This window comes from Dasypus novemcinctus, chromosome 1 (genome assembly GCF_030445035.2).
Source record: "Dasypus novemcinctus isolate mDasNov1 chromosome 1, mDasNov1.1.hap2, whole genome shotgun sequence".
NCBI lineage: Eukaryota > Metazoa > Chordata > Mammalia > Cingulata > Dasypodidae > Dasypus > Dasypus novemcinctus.
The window spans coordinates 121200993-121224008 of record NC_080673.1 but is presented as its reverse complement, the minus strand read 5'-3'; the positions used below and the strand labels follow the sequence as shown (position 1 = coordinate 121224008).

Sequence of the window (23016 nt, the reverse complement as noted above, 5' to 3'; positions counted from 1 at the left end):
ACTATTCTACATTCCCACCAACAGTGAATAAGCATTCCTGTCTTCCTACATCCTCTCCAACATTTACAGTTTTCCACCTTTTAATAGTGGCCATCTAATAGGTATAAAATGATATCTCTTTTTAGTTTTGATTTGTATCCTAACCACTAGTGATGTTGAACATTTTTTCACCATTTATATTTATTCTTTGGACAATTATTTTTTCAAGTGTTTTGCCCATTTTTAAATTGGGTAGTTTGTCTTTTGTTGTTGAGTTATGTGATGTCTTTGTACATCATAGATTTTAAACTCTTATTGGATATGTGATTTCCAAATATTTTCTTTCATTGAGTTAGCTCCCCTTTCACCCTTTTGACAGAGTCCTTTGAGGTGAAAAAGTATTTAATTTTGAGGTGATCCCATTTATCTATTTTTTTGTTACTCTTGGTTTGGGTGTAATATTCAAGAAACTACCGACCACCATAAGATCTTGAAGATGTTTTCCTACATTTTCTTCTAGGAGTTTTATGGTGGTTGCTTAAAAGATTTATTTCCCTTCCTTCCCCTCCTCCCACCCTGCTGTTTTTTGTTTGTTTGTTTGTTTGCTTGTTTTTTTGCTGTCTGCGTTGTCTTCTCCTTATTTTCTCTCCTCTAGGATTCACCGGGATTCCATCCTGGAGACTCTGATGGGGAGAGAGGTTACCTCTCAATTGTACCATCTCAGTTCCTGGTTTCTACTGTTTCACCTTGATTCTCCCCTTGTCTCTCTTTTGATGCGTCATCATCTTGCTGCATCACTCACATAGGTGGGGCACTGGCTAACCATTCTGGTACTCACGCGGGCACTGGCTCACCACATGGGCACTCACACGGAAAATGGCTTGCTGTGCGGGCATGCTTTCTCTTCTTTTTCACCAGGAGGCTCCAGGGATCGAAACCAGGTTCTCCCATATGGTGGGCGGAAGCTCTGTCACTTGAGCCACATCCGCTTCCTATCGTGGTTGCTTTTATATTTATATTTTATATTTAGGTCCTTGATCCATTTTGAGTTAATTTTTGTATAAGTTACTCAACAATTTTAGTAGTTCCCTTTGCTGGAGTAAAGGTGGGTAACATTCGAGGAGTGCCTAGTATCACATTATGTTTTTTAATCCTTAACAGGTGGGTGATATTATTTCCATTATTTATAGAGAAAACTGAAGAACAGAGGTGATATACTTTGCCTTGAGGTCATTTTGCTAGTGGCAAAGCCAGAATTCAGCTTATTCAGAGCTCTTAAATTCTAAATAAGTCTACCTTTTTGGCCTTATATTATTTTCACTAAACTGGTCTACATTTCCGATAGTAATTTTTTTGGTATAGAATGCCTGAGTTCCCCCATTGTTTCCCCCCCACTTGCACTAAATTGAAATATTTAGCATGTTTTAAGGCCCAACTCAATTGGAAATTATTTCTCTCCTGAAAATTTTATTAGTACTTACTTGCTTAAAAAAAAATTGTGCAATAATTTCAAACTTACAGGAAAGTACATAAATAATAGAGAAATAATTTATGGAACTCCAGCATACCCATCTACATACCCAGATTTTCAAATTTACCAACTATTAACATTTTGCCACATTTCTTGTATCATTCTGTTTGTCTCCCTCTCTTTCTTTCACTCTTTCTCTCTGTCATCTTTCTATCCTTATCAGCAGCACTTACCTGCTTTTAAGGTTTTCTCTTTAATTTTCTGTAGCTTCTTTGTGATGCCTGTGCAGATTAGTTTTTACTTATCTTTATCAGTTAGCTTTTGCTGGGAAACAAACCACCCTAAAATTTAGGGGTATAAAACAAGACTCATTTATTTAACTCACAGTTGTGTTTGTTAGTTTGAGTTGGGCCCAGATGAATGATTCTTCTGTACTCTGCATGTTCTTGGCTCCATGTGGGCTCCTACATGCATCAGGTAGGGTCAGCTGCAGGTCAAGTAGATAGCTCTGCTCTGCTCTGTGGGTTGGCTGACTGTTGGCTGGGAGTGTCATCTGGTACTTTAGACTGGGTTTGTTCGTGTGGCAGCAGCAGAGTTCCAAGAGAGGAGAAGCATATATAGCCTCTTGACATGTAAGCTCAAAACTGGCACCTCACTTCTGCCATATTCTATTGGCCAAATAAGCTCAGAATCAAGGGTTGGGGAAATTTTACTACCTTTTTAAAAAAAAATTTTTTTTTTTAATGTACCAGGGCCACAGATTGAACTTAGAATCTCTTAGGTGGGAAGCTGACATTCAACCACTGAGCCACATTGGCTCCCCTGAGTTAGTTTTTTCATTTTATTTTTATTTTTTTTAGGAGGCACTGGGATGGATCCCAGGACCTCCCATGTGGGAAGCAGGTGCTCAGTCGCTTGAGCCACATCTGCTACCAAACTTTACCTCTTGATTTGAAGAGCAACAAATCACATTTCAAAGTGATGGGGATATAGGGAGTGTATATATACTCTACCATATTATATCCATTTCATTGCTTTATTCTGGTTAGGTTCTTTTGACTTCTCTTCTAGTTGATCAACTCTTCTTCTTATCTGTTTGTTAAGAATGCCATTGAGTTTTTAAGTTTGGTTATAGTATTTTTAATTCTGTAATTCCTGGTGGTCCTTTTTTCAAATGACACTTTTTATGGTTCCCAGTTCATTGCTGAAACTTTAAAGCTTGTCTGTCTCCATGAATATGGTAAGCATAATTTTATCACAGTCTATTTCTGATAGCACCAATATGTGGAATTTCTCTGCATTTCTTTTGACTTGTTGCATTTATTGATTCTCTCTCATATTGTAATGTCTTGCAGTCTTCATTGAACAAATACTTTGAAAATGTATTTTCAGAAACGGATCTAAAATGTTACCTTTCAGAGAGAATTTCATTTTCTTCTGCATGATACCTGAGAGTGCTATCAATCTAGGTAGGGCAAGGCTTCAGAATTTTTTGATTGACCTAGATGATCTTTAGAATAGAATTTGTACATTACTTCTAAAGTACTAGTGTTTTCTTCTTTCATAGGCTAGGAACTCAGATCCTCATTCTTCCAGGGCTATTAGTCTGCCAGAATTGCAATTTGCCTTTCAGTGTTTTCAGCAGATTGGCAGAATGCCCCAGAGCAGAGTCCACGCCCTCCTTTCCACAGGAAGTGCCACTCTACCTTTCAGCTGTCACTCTCCCTTTCAGCTGTCTTTTCACACTCTGGCAGAAATTCTCGCTCACCTTTTTGTGCTCTTATTCTCTCCTTGTTTTCTTTTATGCTATTAGGTTTTTTTAATTTCCATTTCTTTCAGCTTTTTATGTAGTTTTTTGAGGAATGATTCGTTTGTTCATCTAGTTCACCACTATTGTAAGTAGAAGATCTCTTAATACATGGCACTCATTTTGATCCTGAATCACGACTGTGGTACATTTTCTTGTGGATATGTTTTATTTACCTTCAAATTCCATTCAAGTGCTGAGAGGTCAGGAACTGACATGCTGAATTTTGGTTCTTACATGTTGTAGATGCTTAAAAATTTGTTGATGATACAAGGATGGGACAGATGCAAAGTACTTAATTTTAATATTTATTTTCCTCTGAAATAAGCAAAAATATATTTGATACTTTTCATATTCTCTGTTTAAATATAAATAATTTTTCCATTGAATACATACTGAGTGCATAATAAAAAGCTATTATTATCCATGAATTCTTCTCAAACTGATTGAACCCATTTTTGTTTTACTCTGCTCTGAATTTTTAATACATTGTCTCCTCATATGTGATATTTCTTATATTGAGTTTTTAAAAAATATTTATTTATTTTTTTCTACCCGCCCCCATTGTTTTGTGCTCGCTGTCTGCTTTCTGTGTACATTCGCTGTGTGTTCTTCTATGTTTTCTTGTCTTTTCTATAGGCGGCACTGGGAACTGATCCTGGGACCTTCCGGAGTGGGAGAGAGGCGCTCAATCTCTTGCGCCACTTCGGCTCCCTAGTTTGCTGTGTCTCTTATTGTCTCTCCTCTGTGTCTCTTTTTGTTGCGTCATCTTGCTGTGCCAGCTCTCCATGTAGGCCAGCACTCTGCGTGGGCCAGCACTCCTGCATAGGCCAGCATGCCACATGATTCAGCACTCCACAAGGGCCAGCACTCTGCATGGGTCAGCGCTCTGTGTGGGCCAGCTCTCCACTTGAACTAGCTTGCTGCACGGGCCAGGTTGCCTTCGACAGGAGTCCCAGGAATCAAAACCTGGACCTCCTACATGGTGACGACAGCCCAATTGCTTGAGCCACATCCGCTTCCCTGTATTGAGTTTTATTGCAATTTTTGTTTTTTTAAAGTGTAATTTAATAATTGTTATGTTAATTAAAAATATTTTTTCTTTCCATTTATGTTATAATACCTTCAAAGGTTAGGAACATTTAAACATTTTTCAGTGTCATACACAGAACCTTGTATAGTATCTTATAAAGCCCAAGCGCTCAGTTAACATTTTTGGATGTTTTTACTTGGCATTTTTAAATTTATTAGTCATTCCAAATTATTATTGTGATAAAATAAGTACTTATTCTCAGATACTAGAATTTATGTATTAGAGACAGCTCAAGGCAGCATCCAGCCCCAGTGCTGCACCTCACTTTCTTCATCTATAAAACTTGGAGTTTGAGTAGGCAATTTCAAAGGCCCCTGCAAGTTATATAATTTGGTTAGTATAAAAATTTTTATTGCTTTTTAGATTTTTTGCAAGTGTTCCCAGAATAGATTAGTTGATGGGTAGGTTTTGAAAAAACAAGCTAATCAGCAAACTTACATACATGAGAAACTGTCATCTTTGAATATAATATTGTTTGTATAAAATAATCTATTGGAACAAAAGAGGGTTTAGCCATAAGCTTTGATTTACTTGAATATGAAAAATAAGGCAATAAACAAGAAGTAATAAACCAGTGGTTTTATTATTAATAACTTATCCAGAAGCCCCTAGGGCAATAAAGTAAATATTCCCTCCTCCCACATACATACATAATATGTATGTGGGGAGGGGGAGAGAGAGGGGGAATGAGCCAGTCCATGTAAATAAATTTTCAAATAATTGAATTTTACTCCTTAAGGTCCTGCAAAATAACATTATCTTTAAAAATAAGAATTTTATTTAAAAACTGTTGAAAGTATTTTCTTGCTTTCTTAGAATAGTTAATTTCATCTCTTCTTTTGGAGTCTACTGTCTTTTCTACCAATGTACCTGTCTTCTTAAAATCAGTTTGATTCACTAAGGTTTTGAGAAATCATATAATGAAGGTCATAAGAATTTTGTGAGTTAAAATTAAGTACTAAGGTGGTAGTTTGAAGATGTGCCCTACAAAATATAAGTCACAAATTTGAATGATTTTGAAACATATTTTTATATATCTATTTCTTTACTATATTCTGTATGACTTTTTGAATAATTGCAGTGCTGTTAGATTTGTAAACTGCATTTAAATAATGCATTTAAAAATATTATGAATAAGACAAACAGGGATAGAAAGTAGTATAACATACACTCATGTACCCGCCACTCAATTTAAGGAATAAAATTGTAGCTATGCTATTGAATATTTGAGTGCTTGTGATTCCAGGCATTGTGTATGTAGGAGTGGACAAAAATCTCTGTCCTCATGGAGCTTATATTTTAGAAGAGACTGTCATTGTCTAACAATTGTCCTCATTCCTCTTTTTAGATTACTGATTTGAATATGATGTGGTCATGGATTTTAGGTAGTATAGTTTTATTAGAATTGAATGTAAATAAAGAATATTAGGTTCTGACTCACAGCATGAAGGATATTCTATCAGTGTATTTGGTTTGGTAGTCTTTATTTTGTACAACCTGAGACATTCAATCTCTAATGTTTGACTTCATTTTCTAGTCAGTATTATTCTGTTGTTGGTGATCCTAGATACATCAGGTCCATGAGAAGAACAGGTCCTGGCTCATTTAAAATGATGTTCTTTTGTGTCTGTGTAATACAGACATGAAGGAAATATAGCTTATCTTTTATTTTATTTTAATTTTTTTCTTTATTTTTAAAGGAGCTTTAGATTACATAAATGCTACATGGAAAATATAGGGGATTCTCATATATCCTACCCCCCCGCCCCACCACCACTTTCCCCATTAACAGCATTTTTCAATAGTGTGGTGCATTTGTTACATTTGATGAACACATGTTGAAGCATTGCTAAATATGGGCTATAATTTATGGTTTTCACTTCGTATCACACAATTTTATAGGTTTTGTCAAAATGTATAATGGCCCGTATCCGTTTTTGCAGTATCATGCAGAACAATTCCAATATTTCAAAAATGCCCCATGTTACACCTGTTCTTCCCTTTCCCCCTCTCAGAACCTCTGGTGACCACTATCTTTATATCAGTGTTAGAAGTTCTTTCATTACTAGAATACTCTTAAGTCTACTTTAGTCCATTTTTGCATTCCTCCATTATTTTTGTTTGTTCCTCTATCTTGAGGATTTTGGGATGGTGATTCCCACTCTGCTTCATATTGAGAGGGGACTTATATCCCATGGGGCAGATGGATGGAACTGTCTTGCTTGCAGTTATAGGTACTCTCTGCTTATTGGGATGGGTGTTATCTATCATCATCCTTTTGTTAACTGGTTTGGGTGAGTTCAGTGAACTGGAGAGTAGGTGTTGGTGGTTTATCTTTTCAAGCATTTGAAAAGAAATTGACTTTTTAAATTTAAATTCAAAACTAAAACTTTTAAGAAAAAATAAAAACAAAACAAAACAAAAAAGAAAATAGCATGTTAGATTTGGTAACTGAAGAGTTATAGACTTAGTGTTTCTTGTGATGGTCTAAAAGCCTTAAAAAATTGTGGTACACTGTAAAGAAAACTATAAATTAGAAGGAAAACTGGTACCTTAGATTCAGTAACTTAGAATTACAGATTTAGTGTTTCTTATGATAGACTGGAAACTGAAAAAACAAACTGAGGACTATAAAGGAAAACCACAAAGTGGAGTACTGTGAAAGAAATGATGGTAAATAGAAATGAGTAAATAAATAGGAATTAAAAAAATGTAATAGCCCTGTAAACATTATTTTTATTTGGTATTGTTTTAGGTATCGTCAGATCCTGGAAAAAGCCATTCAGTTATCGGGGGCAGAACAACTTGAAGCTTTGAAAGCCTTCGTGGAAGCAAGTAAATGGAATGGAAATCCTGTGTTTGTTTTATATCACTGAGCTCAGACTTTAACGCTTACTCAAGTCTCGTTTTTATATCAGATTATCAATGTTTAATATGCATTGAGATTTATTTATTAATTTTAGAATAAAACAAACTTTGTTTTAAACTATTTACAACTTGATTATTTTTTAATGAATTGTCTTCAAAGTGACATTTCCAGTAAAGATCTTATATAGTTATTAATACAATAGCCGATGAGTGGCCAATATTGCATAATGGTGAAGAGAATAGTCTCTCTGGATTCACATCCTGGTCTGCTGTTTTATTAGTTGTGTGATGTTGGATAAGTTATTTAACATCTCTGTGCCTCCTTTTCCTCATCTATAAAGTGAAAGTAATGGTACCTACCTACCTGTGGAATTTTTGGAAAATTAAATGATTAATATATATATTAATAAAGTGCTTAGACTAGTACTTGTCCTACAGTAAGCACTTTATGAATATTAGCTACTACTAATGTTAAGAACATTCTTTTTTGAATTGGGAACTTAGATATTTGCATTCTTCAAGACATCTTCTCTTTCTTCTTATCCCAACTTCAAACTTACCCAGTTATATTGAAAATTACTAAAGTTTCAGGCTGGAATTAATACTGCGTTAACAATATTAATGATATTTGATGGTGCTTTACAATTTATATAGTGCCCCCACACACATACATCACATTGGCTCTTTTTAATAATCCTCTGACTTGACAATACAGGTATAGGTATCCCTGTAATATATTATGAAATGAGTCTCAGAGTATTAAGTGCCTTTGAGGACACTGAGCTAGTCAATGGCAAGCCCAGACTAGAAACTAGATTTTCTAATTTACAGTTCCTATGTACTTGTGTTTCCCTGAAAACTACTAGTTCGTAGTAGTTTCTTTCCAACATTTGCAAGTATCTAATGGTACCTGTAATGAAATGGTTTTCTTAGTTGCATCTGGTATTATATAGTAATGAATTCTAATTAATAAATTTTATAAAGCTAGTTAGTTACAAGAACTGTGTGTTATTTCCTAAAAAATTGAGGCCTGCAGTATACAAGGAACTGGCAATGGTTTCAGAAAAACTATTAGGAATGACTGTATTAAGAACATTGCAACCTCATAGTAAAAGAATAGTGCCTTTTTATAATCTTTGAGCTAAATTTATATAAACTTGAATCTAGGGAACCATCAAGAAAGCAGTCTGCTCTGAAGATCACTTACATCCACTGAACAGTTTTAGAACTGTTGTTTATTTTGACTGTAACTGCTGATTTAAAGACTGACATAATTTATTTAAGTAGTGGTTCACAAGCATGATGTATTTTTAAAAATGCAATAATAGTAATAATAATAGCTAACATTTGATGAGTGCTATGTGCCAGGTACCATTTACAGTGCTTTATATATACTATTGCTACAACTATCTTAGGAGATGGATGATGATATCCACATTTTATACATGAGGGAACAGAAGCACAGAGAAATCAAGCTTCTTTTTCTAGATCATATAATTGGAAGTGGTGGGAGCAGTGTGGCTCCAGAGCCTGCATCAGCTGCTATACACTAATACCTTGTATATACATACACGTAATGTCAATACATATAATGTAAACTTGAATTATTATTTGTTGTTTTCATTAGGAAAGTGAAAGTGGTAGTAACTACTTAATTTATTTAAATTCCATGAAAATTATTTTAATGTTTTGTTATTTAACCCACTTTTGGAGCTAGCTAGGAGATAGGTACATAAATAAAAACAGAAGTGCCCCCAATTAGTAGAAAAATAATGATAAGAAAGGAAGAATATAAAATTTTAAACTCTTTAAACCTAACCTTTTTTTCAGCTGTTTCTGTTTCATAGAAAAATTATGATATTTTTACGTTTTGGCATATTCATCAGTTCAGCATAAGGAAAAATTGATTCTGTAATGTATAAGATAAGGGTGTGAAAATTCAAGGTTCCATTAAAATAGATTGTTTTTAGTATTAATTTTAGATAAAGATGGACTGCTTAATGAAAATATATAAATTACTCATGTTTTCTTATCTCTTACTTTTTTTAATCAAGTGGTAAATGAGAATGTCAGCCTCGTGATCTCTAGACAGTTGCTGACGGATTTCTGCACACATCTCCCTAACCTCCCTGACAGCACAGCCAAAGAAATATATCATTTCACCTTGGAAAAGATTCAACCTAGAGTCATTTCATTTGAGGAGCAGGTAAAAAGAAGGGAGTAAGCTCAGTGTTATAAAATCTAGAGAACTGATTTTAAACTTTATACAGCAGCAGTTATTTTGAGCGATCTTACTAATTTTGAAAGAAATAATCATTCATTTTCTACAAAATGGTGTGCCAAACAGCATTTACAATATAAAAATCATGTAAATATTAGGATGTTGCAACTCTGATTGACAGTTGTTCATATATTACAGTTTTATTTTATACACCAAATAGTAATCTTGAGACAATTTTAAAAAAATCAGTGGGAAGTGGACGTGGCTCTACTGATGAGTGTCTGCCTAGCATAAGGAGGGTCAAGGGTTCGATACCCAGGGCCTCCTGACGCGTGTAGTAAGCTGGCCCATGTGCAGTGCTGCCACACGCATGGAGTGTTGTGCCACATAGGGGCGCCCCGGTGTAGTGATGGCCCATGCGCAAGGAGTCCACCCCGCAAGGAGAGCCGCCCTGTGTGAAAAAGTGCAGTGTGCCCAGGAGTGCCGCTGCACATGTGGAGAGCTGACCAGTAAGATGACGCAACAGAAAGAGACGCAGTTTCCCAGTGCTGCCTGATAATGCAAGCAGACACGGAAGAACACACAGTAATTGGACACAGAGAGCAGACAACAAGGGGGGAAAGGGAGAGGAAAAAAAAAATCAGTAAAATTGTTAATCAGACTGAAATATAGGAAAACTTATGTATGCAGTAACATAAAAGCAAAATTTAATATTTAAAATATTGCCATAATGTGGTCATCATTTTGGTGTTCTGTAAATATAAAACTCATAGAAAAATTTAGGTAGTCACAATAAAATTTTTCTGTTTAATTGCCAGCCTAATTTGTTGAATGAGACATTGTCATAATAGATTAACTTACCTGTTTATTTTAATTATTTACTAATATCAGTTGAAGTAATTTAACATGTATACCTACTATTCCAGGTTGCTTCAATAAGGCAGCATCTTGCATCCATATATGAGAAAGAAGAAGATTGGAGAAATGCAGCCCAAGTGTTGGTGGGAATTCCTTTGGAAACAGGACAAAAGTATAGTAAATAATGGATATTGGATGCATGTATATAATTGTTATATATTTTTTTCTATTCTGGTAGGGAAAAACATAATAAATAATTTAATTTTGTAGTATGTTAGAAGGTGATAAGCGCTATGGAGAAGAGAAAAGTAATGGGGCAGGTTGTATTATTATACAGGGTGGTTGGGGTGGTCCTCATTGCTCTAATGTTACCTTCTCAAGGATTTGAAGGAGGTAACGGAGTGGTTATGCAACTATATGAGGAAAGAATATAGAGTTAAGGCAACAGCTAGTTCAAAGGCCCTAAGATGGGAACATGCCTAGTATGGTTTAAGAAGAGCAAGATAGCCACTATAGGTAGAGTGGTGTGACCAAAGAGGATGGAGCTAAGGGATAAGATCAGAGATTATGGGGACCAGAGCCTGTAGGCCTTGTAAGCCATTGTAAGGATTTTGAACAGTAGTGTGATATGATCTGATTTATATTTTAAAGAATCACTCTGACCACCGGGTTGAGAATAAACTGTAGGTAAGCAATGATAGAAATAGGGACATTAGTTAAAAAGAGGTTAATGCACTACTGTCAATGAGAATGTTAACAGTGGAGATTGTGAGAACTCTCCACTAGATAATGTAAAGGTGGAGCTAAGGATTTGTTGGTGGTTTGGATGTGAAGTGTGTGAAAAGAGCATAGATAAGACTTGAATATTTGAATCTGAACAACTGGAAAGATGGAATTGTCATCTGCTGAGTGGGGAAGATTAGGTTTTTAGAGAAAGATTGAGTTCCATGTTGGACATGTGATAACCACGAGGTGATAGCCAGTAGGGAGTTAAATATATTAGTTTGGAGTTTAAGAGAGAGTTCTGGGCTACTATATACATTTAGGAGTCACTTACGTGTAGTTGGAATTTCAAGCATTAGAGTAGATGAGATCACCAAGGGAGGAAATGTATATAGAAAAGGCAACTGAGGAATGAGGCCTTAGAGCATGCCAGCATTAAGATGTCAGGGGCAAGAGACAGATCTAACAGGAGAGTGAGAAGGATTGTTCATTGAGGCAAATAGGAAAAGTAGAAGTGTGATGTCCAGAAGCCATATGAGTAAAGTGTAACAAGGAGTGAATGGTAGCTATTAGGTTATTATGTCAAGTGATCTGAGGAATGAAAATTAACCATCAGAATTAGTAATGTGGAGGTCAGTAGTGACCTTGACAATACTACTTTGGTAAATCGAAGTGAAAGCCTGATTAAAGCGGAGGAGTTTTTAAAAATGGGAGCAAAGAAATAGGGTGGAAGATGACAGGAGAGGTTAGGTTAACAGATTATTTTTTCTTTTATAATCCAGTAGAAAGCAAAAAACTGATATAAAGGAGTAGTGGAGAGGATTCTTACAGGAGTGAACAATAGGAATCTAGTGAAAAGATAGGCTTTGGAAAGGGCAGCAGAGCTCATCTACAGCAGAGTTTCTCAACTTTGGCACTATTGACACTTTCAACTGTATAATTATTTGTTGTGGGGCCTCTCCTGTGCATTATAGGATGTTTAGCAGCATTTCTGATCCATTAAATTCTATAACACTTGGTCCCCCCCAGTCATGACAATCAAAAATGTCTCTAGATATTGCCAAATATCCTCTGAGGGGAAAAACTAACCCCAAGTGATCCATGGTAACAGCCAAGAACACAGAGTATGTGGGTACAGATGTTCGTGAGTGAGTTGTTGTAGTGTGGAGTCTGTGCAAATACTCTCTGATTGCTTCAGTATTCTTAGTGAAGTCAAAAGCAGAGTCATCAGCAGGAAGTATGGATGGTGTTGGGAAGATGAGGAGAAACAAGAATGTGAAAAGTAATTCTCTAGGAGAATGGAACAATGAATGGACTAGGTATGTGATAGTATGATTGCTTGGCAACATTAAGGTCCCATTTGAAGGTTGTGGTTTAAATGAGACCAGTTAGATTAGGGGTTCTTAACCTTTTTTGTTCCACAGACCCCTTTGCCAGTCAGGTGAAAACCATGGACCCCTTCTCAGAATGTAGCAGCAGATAGTCTTATGACAGTCAACATTGGCATGTCTTTAAATGGAATTTTAGGATTATTCAAAATTAATTCAAGCTCATAGGCTTGAGTTAGATTGGATGTTTTTCTCCAGGAGAGTTCAACTACATGTATACAGTAAAGGAGTGGGTTAACAGTTAGGTTGAACCAGAGATATGATTTTGCCTAAGTATGCTTGCAAAGGAGAGACAAAGGAGTTGAGTATGTATTCAAGGCAATGATGATATGATTGATCATGGGAGTTAAGCTAGATAAGACGAGAGAGGAGATCTTTAAGGGGGAAAATACATTGACAATGGGATATAATCTATGGTTTGGAGGTCACAAAGGGTTGAAAGGATTTTTGGTTTGGGATCCTAGGTAAAGTGAGGTGGAGACACAGACTAAGGTGAAGTTTTGTAACTCTTATTCAGTAATCTTTCCTTTTGAGATGTATTTTTAAAAACATTTATAGTTCTTTGTGAAATATTCCTTAAATATATTGTACAAGAGGGATAGAAGGGTGTAAGACTCAATTATTTTAGGCACACTTCCCTTTCAGTTGGCAAGTACAAAAATACCAACTGCGAATGACTTAAATATATATCCAACTGTTTCTCTACTTGCTTACCAGGTGAATAGGAGTTCTTTTTTTTTTTTTAAATCTTCATTAATACTGTGTTTTGAGGCAGACACCACTTCAAACATCTTGACTTTCAGCCATATGTAACTATGGAATTTTGCTTTCCAAGGCTCCTTGATAGTTTGTTTTTTTCCCTTTGGGAATTTGAAAAGCTAGTCTTTCTTAATTCTGATGGTTAACTTTCATTCCTCAGATCACTTGACATAACAACCAAAACTGTGTGTGGAGCAGTTTTTCACTAGCAGAGAGGAATTGATTTATTTTCACTGATAATCGAAGTAAATATAAAATTAGATATTGCTTATTTAGTGATGGTAATTCTTGTTTTGATAATACTCTAGCATTATCCTTACTTGTGAGGAAACTCAAGAATTGAAAATGTTAGTGTTTTTCTAAGTTAAGTTAAAGAAAAAGTGATTAAAAGTAGGGTTTAGATAAAAAGACAGCTTTTTTTAAAATAAAATGATTTATTCTGATTATGCACTTGGCAGAAAATTGGAGAATACAAAAAAAATAGTGCTACTGCAATTCAAAAACATTTAAATTGTGAATGGAAATAATATTGTGCAAAATATGAATGATATATAACATACAAAAAATTTGAATTAAATTCCTCCTCACTTCTCCCCCACCAAAAAAAAAATTTTTTTTTTTTTAGAGTAAAGAAATAATATCAAAGCTGGGCCAAGTAAGGTATAAGCTGTTAATGCTCTTGTTACATGATGGCACTTATTTTACTAGGAAGTAGAAAGGAATCATTTTTCTCTTAGTATTGAACTTGAATGATATGAATTTTGAATTATATGAGGTCTTCAGTTATGTATTACATAAAATGACCATTGAGATAAAAAATAAAAATCACCTATCATCTCACCACCCAGAGATAATTGCCATTATTGCCTTGATTTATGGGTGTAGAAATATACTTTAATGGTGTTTTAACCAGTTTTTCACTTAGCAAAAATATGACTGTTATAGTCATAGTTATAAATAACTATATAGTATCCTACTATCTTTATGTACTGTAACTTAATTGATAAGCTAAATATCCATAATAGAGGTATTAACTGTAGATATTTATAAATAACTTTACAAATGAATATCCTTATACATGCATATGAGTGCACGTACCTGATTAATTTCTTAGGATTAATTTCTAGAAGTAAAGTGTAATGGTTTAAGGACATATACATTTTAAAGGACTCAAAGGATGGTTGGAGAACTTACTGTCAAACTACTTTCCAGGAAACTTTTACCAGTTTATAGTCCCACCAATAATATATGATATGTACCTTAACTGAGTGTTTTTTCATTTTAGATCTTTGATTTGTGAGATTATATGAGGATTAGAAGATGTTAAGATATAATATAAACAATGATAAAAAATAAAAATTATTACAGCTTGTTTTGGAAATAATTTTTCATTTTTCTATAATATAATACAGTATAAAGTTTAAATCCTTTATATTATTATAACAAAATATACAAGAAAAAATAGCTTATTTTCTACCATTCCTAGAAATTTTCTTGATAAAATATTTAGACATTCTGTGTTTTTCTGTTTCATCCTAGACAGTACAATGTAGATTATAAACTGGAGACTTACCTGAAGATTGCTAGGCTATATCTGGAGGATGATGATCCAGTCCAGGCAGAGGCTTACATAAATCGAGCATCATTGCTTCAGAATGAGTCAACCAATGAACAGTTACAGATACATTATAAGGTAACAGATGAGCTGATTTGGAATTAATTTTGTATTGGTGAATTGAACTATACTAAAGTGATCCAGAACATATGATGAATGCTGTTACATATTAGAGATTCTCTTTTTTTTTCCTTTGCCTTTTTATTTTTCCCCTAATTGAAACGCATTATCTCTGTAGGTGTGCTATGCTCGTGTTCTTGATTATAGAAGAAAATTCATTGAAGCTGCACAAAGATACAATGAGCTCTCTTACAAGACAATAGTCCATGAAAGTGAAAGACTAGAGGCCTTAAAACATGCTTTGCACTGTACCATCTTAGCATCAGCAGGTAAACATGTAGTTTAAGTTTTAATGAACAGTTATCTTTGTTTAATAATCAGATTGGTTACTGTTGGAAAATTTAGCAAGGAACTGTTCTTCAAGTGGATATCTTAGTAATACTAAGTTTAAACATTTGTACAGTTAAAAACAAAATTTGGATTGTTAACTTAAAAAAATTTAAATTTGCATTTATCAGTCTATTAACCTCATTAGGTTTAGGGATAGTTAAGAGAGAATAGAAATTTAATTCTCCTAAAATTAAGTGAGAATTACCAAAGGGAAGCTAAAATTAAAATCTAGAGATTGATGATAATATACCTAATAATATACTCCTTTTGGAATTTTTTTAATCTTCACCCTTAGTTTTAGACCTGGAATTCTTTCTTTTCTTCAATAAATGTTAAAAAATTTTTCACCAGTTCTTCTTAATAAATTATAGCATACAAATCACCTAACATATAAAGCAGAAAGGGCATTGAGAGGAGGTGCATACAATTCTAAATTTTGTTACTCAAAAAGCATATGTAAACATGGTACTGCCTTCTGTTTTAGAGGACTACTGGTTTCTCATATTTCCTTCAATGTAAAGTATATGTATATATCCCCCCTTTTCTATGCACAAGTGGCAATATTATATACATACTTCTGCACCTTGCTTTTTTCATGTAACTATAGGTCAGTTACCCTTTCATATCTGTACGTATAGCTCATCCTTTTTCATTTTCTGTTACCTGGCTTCATCATACTTTATTCAGTCAATTATAAATAATCCTGTAGTGATTTTGCACATGTATGAGTGTGTGTATAGTTTAAATTCCTGGGTCCAAAAGTACATGCATTTAGAATTTTGATAGGAATTGTAATTTGTCCTTAGTGTCAAACTCTCAACAAGAATGTCCATATGAGTATCTGATTCCTCACATAGGTATTAATCAAAATTTTTTGATCTTTGCTAATCTCATAAATGAAAAATGGTATCTCTCTAGTTTTATTTTTCATTTCATTTATTGTGAATGCCCTTGAGCATTCATGTATTTAAAGTCATTGTTGAAAAGCCTGTATTTCTTTCTCGAGTAAAGTATCTGTTTTTGTTCACTGAATTTTTTTTTTTATTTTTAAAGATTTATTTTATTTCTCTCCCCTTCCCACGCCCCCGCCTGCTCTCTGTGTCCATTTGCTGCACGTTGTTTTTGTCCACTTCTGTTGTTGTCAGCAGGACGGGAATCTGTGTTTCCTTTTGTTGCATCATCTTGCCGCGTCAGCTCTCCATGTGTGTGCAGCACCATTCTTGGGCAGGCTGCACTTCCTTTCACACTGGGCGACTCTCCTTATGGGGCGCAATCCTTACGCGGGGGACACTCCTGCGTGGCACAGCACTCCTCGCGGGCATCAGCACTGCACATGGGCCAGCTCCAGCTCCACACGGGTCAAGGAGGCCCGGGGTTTGAACCGCGGACCTCCCACGTGGTAGATGGACGCCCTATTCACTGGGCCAAGTCCGCTTACCACTGACCATTTTTAAATTGTTTATTCCTTCCTTAGTGACTTGTAAAAGCTCTTTTTATATGAGAAAATTAAAACAAAAATTTCCCCTGTAATTTATTTCTTTTTTTGTCTTACTTATTACATTTGTGCCATATAGAATCTTTAAAAATTTATATAGTTAAATTTATAAATCTTTTCTTTTGTGATTTCTAGATTTTATTGACTTGCTTAGAAAGGTCTGTCCTACTGTGGAGTTATATATATATTTTAAACATTCCTGCGTGTTTTCTTCCAGTAAAGTTAAGATTTTCAAGCTCTTTGGTCTCAGGGCCACTTTACACTCTGAAGAAGTATTAAGAGCCCCAGAGAGCTTTTGTTTATGTGAGTTACAGCTATAGATATTTACTGTATTAGAAATTTAAATGAAAAATTTAAAAAATATTCATTAAAGAGTAATAATTGGCTCATTATTATTAACATAAAGAGATTAAAAAAAAAAACCCTATAATTTCCAAATTGAAAAAAGTTGTGAGGAAAGTAGAATTGTTTAACATTTTTTCAAATCTCTTCAATACCTAGCTTAATATAACCATACCTGGCTCGGCTAGAAGTCCAATGCGCTATCTGTTGCGCCACAGAGCCAGCCCTAGCTTAATATGAAAACAGCTGAATTATTGTAGCTCTTTCTGCATACAGATTGTTGTGATATGTTGTTTTAGTTGGGGTCTATGAGGAAAGTCCAGCCTCACACAGATGAGTAGTTGGAGAAGTAGGGAGAATTTTAATGGCCTTTTCATATAATTGTGGGTATTATTTGATAATACACTTAACAAATGGTAAAGATTCATATAGGTTAGTTGTGATATGGAATCTAAAGCCATATCAATAAGCTTTTTGCACTCTGTTAAGATCCTTTGGTCTTCTGGCACTTTGACTGGATCTTTCACCCATGCAGGATTTTGTACCATTGCTTACTGATTGTTTGGAAAACAGTGGTTCGCTGAGTTATGCAGTGTTCCCAATTATTTACATTTTTTATTATTCAGTATTTAAAAATTATATTTGGGGTGAGAGGGTGGGGGGTATATGTGGACTTCATATTTTTTGAATGTAACATTAAAAAAATAAAGACAAAAGCTAACAAAAAATTATATTTGAATGTAATTACCACAGATTCTGTCAGAGAAGCCTTTATTTATTTATTTTTTATTTTCTCCCCCCCCATTGTCTGCCCTCTGTGTCCATTCGCCCATTCGCTGTGTGTTCTTCTGTGTCCAGTTGTATTCTTGTTAGCGGCCCTGGGAATCTGTGTCTCTTTTTGTTGTGTCATCTCTCTGTGTATGCGGTGCCATTCTTGGGCAGGCTCCACTTTCTTTTGCGCAGGGTGGCTCTCCTTACAGGGAGTACTCCTTGGCGCGTGGGGCTCCCCTACCTGGGGGACACCCCTGCATGGCAGGGCACTCCTTGTGTGCATCAGCACCGCGCATGGGCCAGCTCCACAAGGGTCAAGGAGGCCTGGGGTTTGAACCACAGACCTCCCATGTGGTAGGCGGATGCCCTATCCACTGGGCCAAGTCAGCTTCCTAGGGAAGCCTTTAAATATTAGGAAGCTGTCTAGTTCATGGTGGCAGATTAAAGTTTTCCAAAATTCTAACTTTTGCTTGAAAACTTGAACTTTATTAGGGGTAACAAATAGTGCTAGTTGTTTTTCTTGTAGTGACAGGCTTACTTTGTTCATTTTTGAGAAAATGTCTACCAAATACCCAATTCTAAATAATCATAGTTTGTCATTCTTTCAAGTAAATGGTGTTTCAGGAAAAGGTTCAGCTTGCAGTATTTACTCAGGGCAGCCATAGTACTTTTGTTCGCTTGTGGCACAAGTTCTTTATGTGCTCTTCCTTTGCCACACAAAATATTAAAAAGATGTCTTCTTAAAGTGTCTATTAAAAATAATTTTTTACTGCCTCTTCAAGGACATTCATAAGTGAAACTAACTTTTTACTTGTTTGTTTTTTGCTTGTGAGTGTGTTGCTGAGTACAGTTTGGTGACACTGCCTTGGTTTGTGTTATGGTACCAGTAGTTTTACCCACTATTGCTTTTGCACCATCAGTACAAATATCAATGCAGTGAATTGACAAATAATGTCTTTATTATAAAAATAATGTTGACCTTTGATCTCTTCTAAAGGTTTTGGGGGATGCCCTTTGAGAATTTTTGTTTTAGGTTTTCATTTTTACCTGTAAATCTTTTCCATTTGGATTTATTTTAATTTGAGGAAAGAGATAGGGATTTAATTTCATTTTCTTTGTGGCTACTCAGTTGACCCAACATCCTGTATCAAATAATCTTATTATAATGATTTCTGGACACAGTATTCTGTCTATCAATTAGTCTGCCTCTTTATGAATATACTAGTACTAAACTCTTTGAATTATTATAGTTTATAATATATTTTAATATGTAGTAGGGCTGCCTCCCTCCTCATTTTTCTTTTTCTTAAATTTCCTGACATTTTGTTACGTTTTCTTTCTCCCTGCTGCCTCTGCCTCTCTTTCTCTCTCTCTCTCTCATGTATATTTTCTTATACATTATTTGAAAGTAAGTTATATTTTATTTACTTTATTATATTAATATATCATCTTAATACTTTATTATATTAATATATCATCATGCATTTCCCAAGAATACAGATATTTTCCTATGTAACTGTGACACCATTATCACCCATAAGAAAATCAACAGTGATTCCCTTGTAGAATCTCGTCTCTAGTCCGGGAGTTCTTAACCAGGGTTTAGGGGATCTGTGGAAAGATTTCAGGGTGTCCGTGAGCTTGAATTAATTTTGAATAATCCTGAAATTTAAAGCCATGCCAGTGTTTGGTATCATAAAACTATAGTATATGCCACTACATTCTGAGAAGGGGTTTGTGGTTTTCACCTGACTGGCAAAGGGATCTGTGGAACAAAAAAGGTTAACCCCTGCTCTAGTCCATATTTTCTTTGCGCCAGTTGTCTCAAGAATGTCTTTTACAGCTGCTTTTTACCCCCTTAACCAGGAACAAGGCATTTGATGATTGTGTCTCATTAGATTCTTTTAGTCTAGAATAGTCTCCCCACCCATTTAAAAAAAATACTTTTTGAAGAGTTCAAGAAAGCTATGTATTATTTACTTACTTTATTCTATGTATTTCCTGTAAACTGAAAGTTATCCAAAGGCTAGATTTGTTTTATGATAACATTTTTCTACCAAGAGTACCTCGTAATGATGCTGTGTATTTGCTCTTGCATCAAACCAGAGAACAAACGATGTTAGGTTGTCTATTGTGAAGCTGAATTTGGTCATTTGCTTAAGGTAGAGGCTCCCATTGTAAAGGTACATTTTCCTCTTTGTGTTTAGTAATTTGTGGGATGCTCTGTAGGCACTGAACAAAAGTCCCTTTCTCCAACATCCTTTCACATAGTAATTTGATACCCATTAATGATCTTTGGATCATTCATTACTTTGTTGCAACCTAGTAATTTACTAATTCTGTTCTGCATTTATTAGTTGCTATTCTTCTCTAAGAGCTTTTTATTTTACTTTTCTCTGTTTTGAAGTATTTTTTATACACACAGAAAAGTGCATATATCAAAGTGTACAGCTTGATGAATTTTCACAAACTGAACACCGCCATGTAATCAACATCCAGAACAAAAAACTAAATGTTACCAGGACCCCTAAAGCCTTTAGACTTTTAGACTTCTTCAGAACACAGAGCTAGAAATAAAATGTTTTAAAAAATCTTGTTTATTTTATTTCTTTTACTTGATTCTTTAATGTCATCAATTGTCATGGATTTTGTCACCATCTAAAGGTCCTTTAAAGTATATGTTGAAACCATGAATAATGTTTCCCATCTGAGAAATATTTATCTTTTATTACTTTTTTTTATTATTAACAAAGTAATATATATTCGTAGTAGAGAATACAAATAAGCAACAAGGAAAAAAAATCTATAGTTCCAACCACTCATAACATTTTTGTGTTTATGCTAATCATCACATATGAATACATTAGTAGGCAAAAGTAAGGTCATAAGATAGTTTTTCATTTAAGAAATAGGTTGTGATGAGTATTTGATGCTTATTTGTTTTCCTTAGGACAGCAACGTTCTCGAATGTTAGCTACTCTTTTTAAGGATGAAAGGTGTCAGCAACTTGCTGCTTATGGGATCCTAGAGAAAATGTACCTAGATAGAATCATCAGAGGAAATCAACTTCAGGAATTTGCTGCCATGCTGATGCCCCACCAAAAAGCAACTACAGCTGATGGTAATGATCATGTCTTATAAGTAGGTAGTACAGACTAGGGGAAAGTATGTTACATTTGAAGCATATTGCTGTCCTTCTATGATATTTCTATGTAACAATTGCTGATATCTATTTTAAAAACAAGAGGAATACCATATTGATGTGTATTGCTGCATATCATATATACATGGGTTTTGAGGGTGAAGTATAAAAGTATAAAAAATATATATAAATAGCCCTGTTGGAGAGCTTTTTGTGGGATAATGCATTTGTTTGAAACTGTTTGTAAGGGCAGAAAAAGTATAGGCTTAAAATACTTTTATATTACCAGTTGATAAGTACCTTACTTAATCTTAAACATTGGTTTGTAACTGAGCATGATTATCTAGTCCTATTTTAGATAGAACAAAATTTGGCGTAGTAGCTTGCCCAGGGTTACTCAGGGTGACAGTGTTGTCAATAAGAATAGAACTTAGTGTTGTGTTTCCTAGTTAAGGGACACATTTGCTTTTGTCAGACTGCTTTTGCCAAGAAAGTTTTTAATAGTTGCTTGTGCATGTCATCAGAAATTGTGCTTTTTGTGTGTTAGTAGTCTAAGAAGGTTTTAAAGTGGTTTATAACAATAACATGATAAAAATATAAACATAGACAATCAGAAACATGGAAAATATTAAGATAAACTTGTAGATATATATTAGACTTGCTGCCTTGGAGTTACTGCCATTATATGAGAATTTGGCCGTGAAGAGTCATTTTATGTAGGGGTAGTTCCTACTGCCTACTGCCCTGAATTAAACCAGATCAGTGAGGGAATTATATTTACCCCTTAATGAGTTTCTTTTATTTAATTGCACTTTAAGAAGCAAACCAGTTCTCATCTTTCTGTCTAGAGGTGTTCCCCTCCATAGGATATTCTTGATGCAGATCCTCTGAAAAAATTCTTTTATTTGTTAGTGTTAGGATTATTTGTGGTTCTTCTGGACAATTGGTTTTAATCTTATTTAAGCACACTGAGTTGATAAATTGTTTGGTTTTTTCATTTGGATTGACTGCTAGAAAGCTTTGTACTAAATTTGTAGTCTACCTGTAAAAAGTGTGTAAGACTTTGGAATGTATTTTGGTTGTTGCTATCCTTGTTTATCTTCTTACTTTTAAATTTTCATCTTTTGTTCTGTGTATTCTCTTTTTAGCAACAGATAGTCTGACAAGTTCTAAGAAAATGATTCTAGAGTTGATATAGTTGAAATTCAGATTTGATTCAACCTTCCTGGTCATGAAAGGTAAATGAAAAGATGTAGTCAGTTAGGTAATTCTTTTCTGAAAAGCAGGACGCTCACTATAGTTTCAGAGGAAGCTAAGGATTTTCTCACTTGGGATTGTAAAAGATAGATGTTTTGTTTTCTTCCTCTTTCATTTTAGATTTTATTAATAGCTTTCCTTATTGTATCTTTCTTGGATATTTTTGTCTATTGGTATTATGACCCCAGGCTTGCAATCTTGATATTTTAGGTTTTGTTTTGTTTCTCACAATTCTTTGGTTTTTAGTATATTCCTAGAGATCAGCAGCCATCATCACTGATCTACTTTCTGTCTCTATAGATTTGCCTATTCTGGACATTTCATATCAGTGGAATCATACAACATGTGGCCTTTTGTAACTGGCATCTTTCACTTACCTTAATGTTTTCAAGGCTCATCCATGTTATAACATGCATTAGTACTTAAATTTTTTTTATTGCTGTATACAGTATTCCATTGTAAGTATATACCACATTTGTTTATCCATTAATCAGTTGTTTGCACTGTTTGACTATTATGAATAATGCTGTTATGAACATTCATGCAAAAGTTTTTGTGTAGAAATGTTTTCATTTCTCTTGGATATATTTCTAGGAATGGAATTGCTGGATCAAATGGAAACTCCCATTTCAGGAACTACCAGACTGTTTTCCAAAGCAACTGCACCATTTTGCATTCCCAGCAGCATTGTATGAATGCAATTTCTCTACATCTATATCTTCACTTACATTTGTTATTATCTAATTTTTGATTATAGCCTTCCTAGTGGGTATGAAG

At 34.6% G+C, this 23016-nt stretch overlaps 1 protein-coding gene across 4 annotated transcripts in view; it reads left to right on the top strand.

The window, feature by feature from the left end:
- Positions 1–23016, top strand: part of COPS4 (COP9 signalosome subunit 4) — a 46264-nt gene that overhangs the window by 5240 nt on the left and 18008 nt on the right. For 3 of the 4 annotated variants that reach the window (XM_071215724.1, XM_004472669.4, XM_023582854.3), the window contains exons 2-7: positions 7106–7185; positions 9273–9424; positions 10366–10469; positions 14707–14860; positions 15021–15171; positions 20791–20961. In XM_071215724.1, coding sequence (XP_071071825.1) covers positions 7106–7185; positions 9273–9424; positions 10366–10469; positions 14707–14860; positions 15021–15171; positions 20791–20961 — 812 coding nt within the window. The remainder of the gene's footprint in view (positions 1–7105; positions 7186–9272; positions 9425–10365; positions 10470–14706; positions 14861–15020; positions 15172–20790; positions 20962–23016) is intronic. The other variant, XM_004472670.5, reaches the window with a different exon arrangement.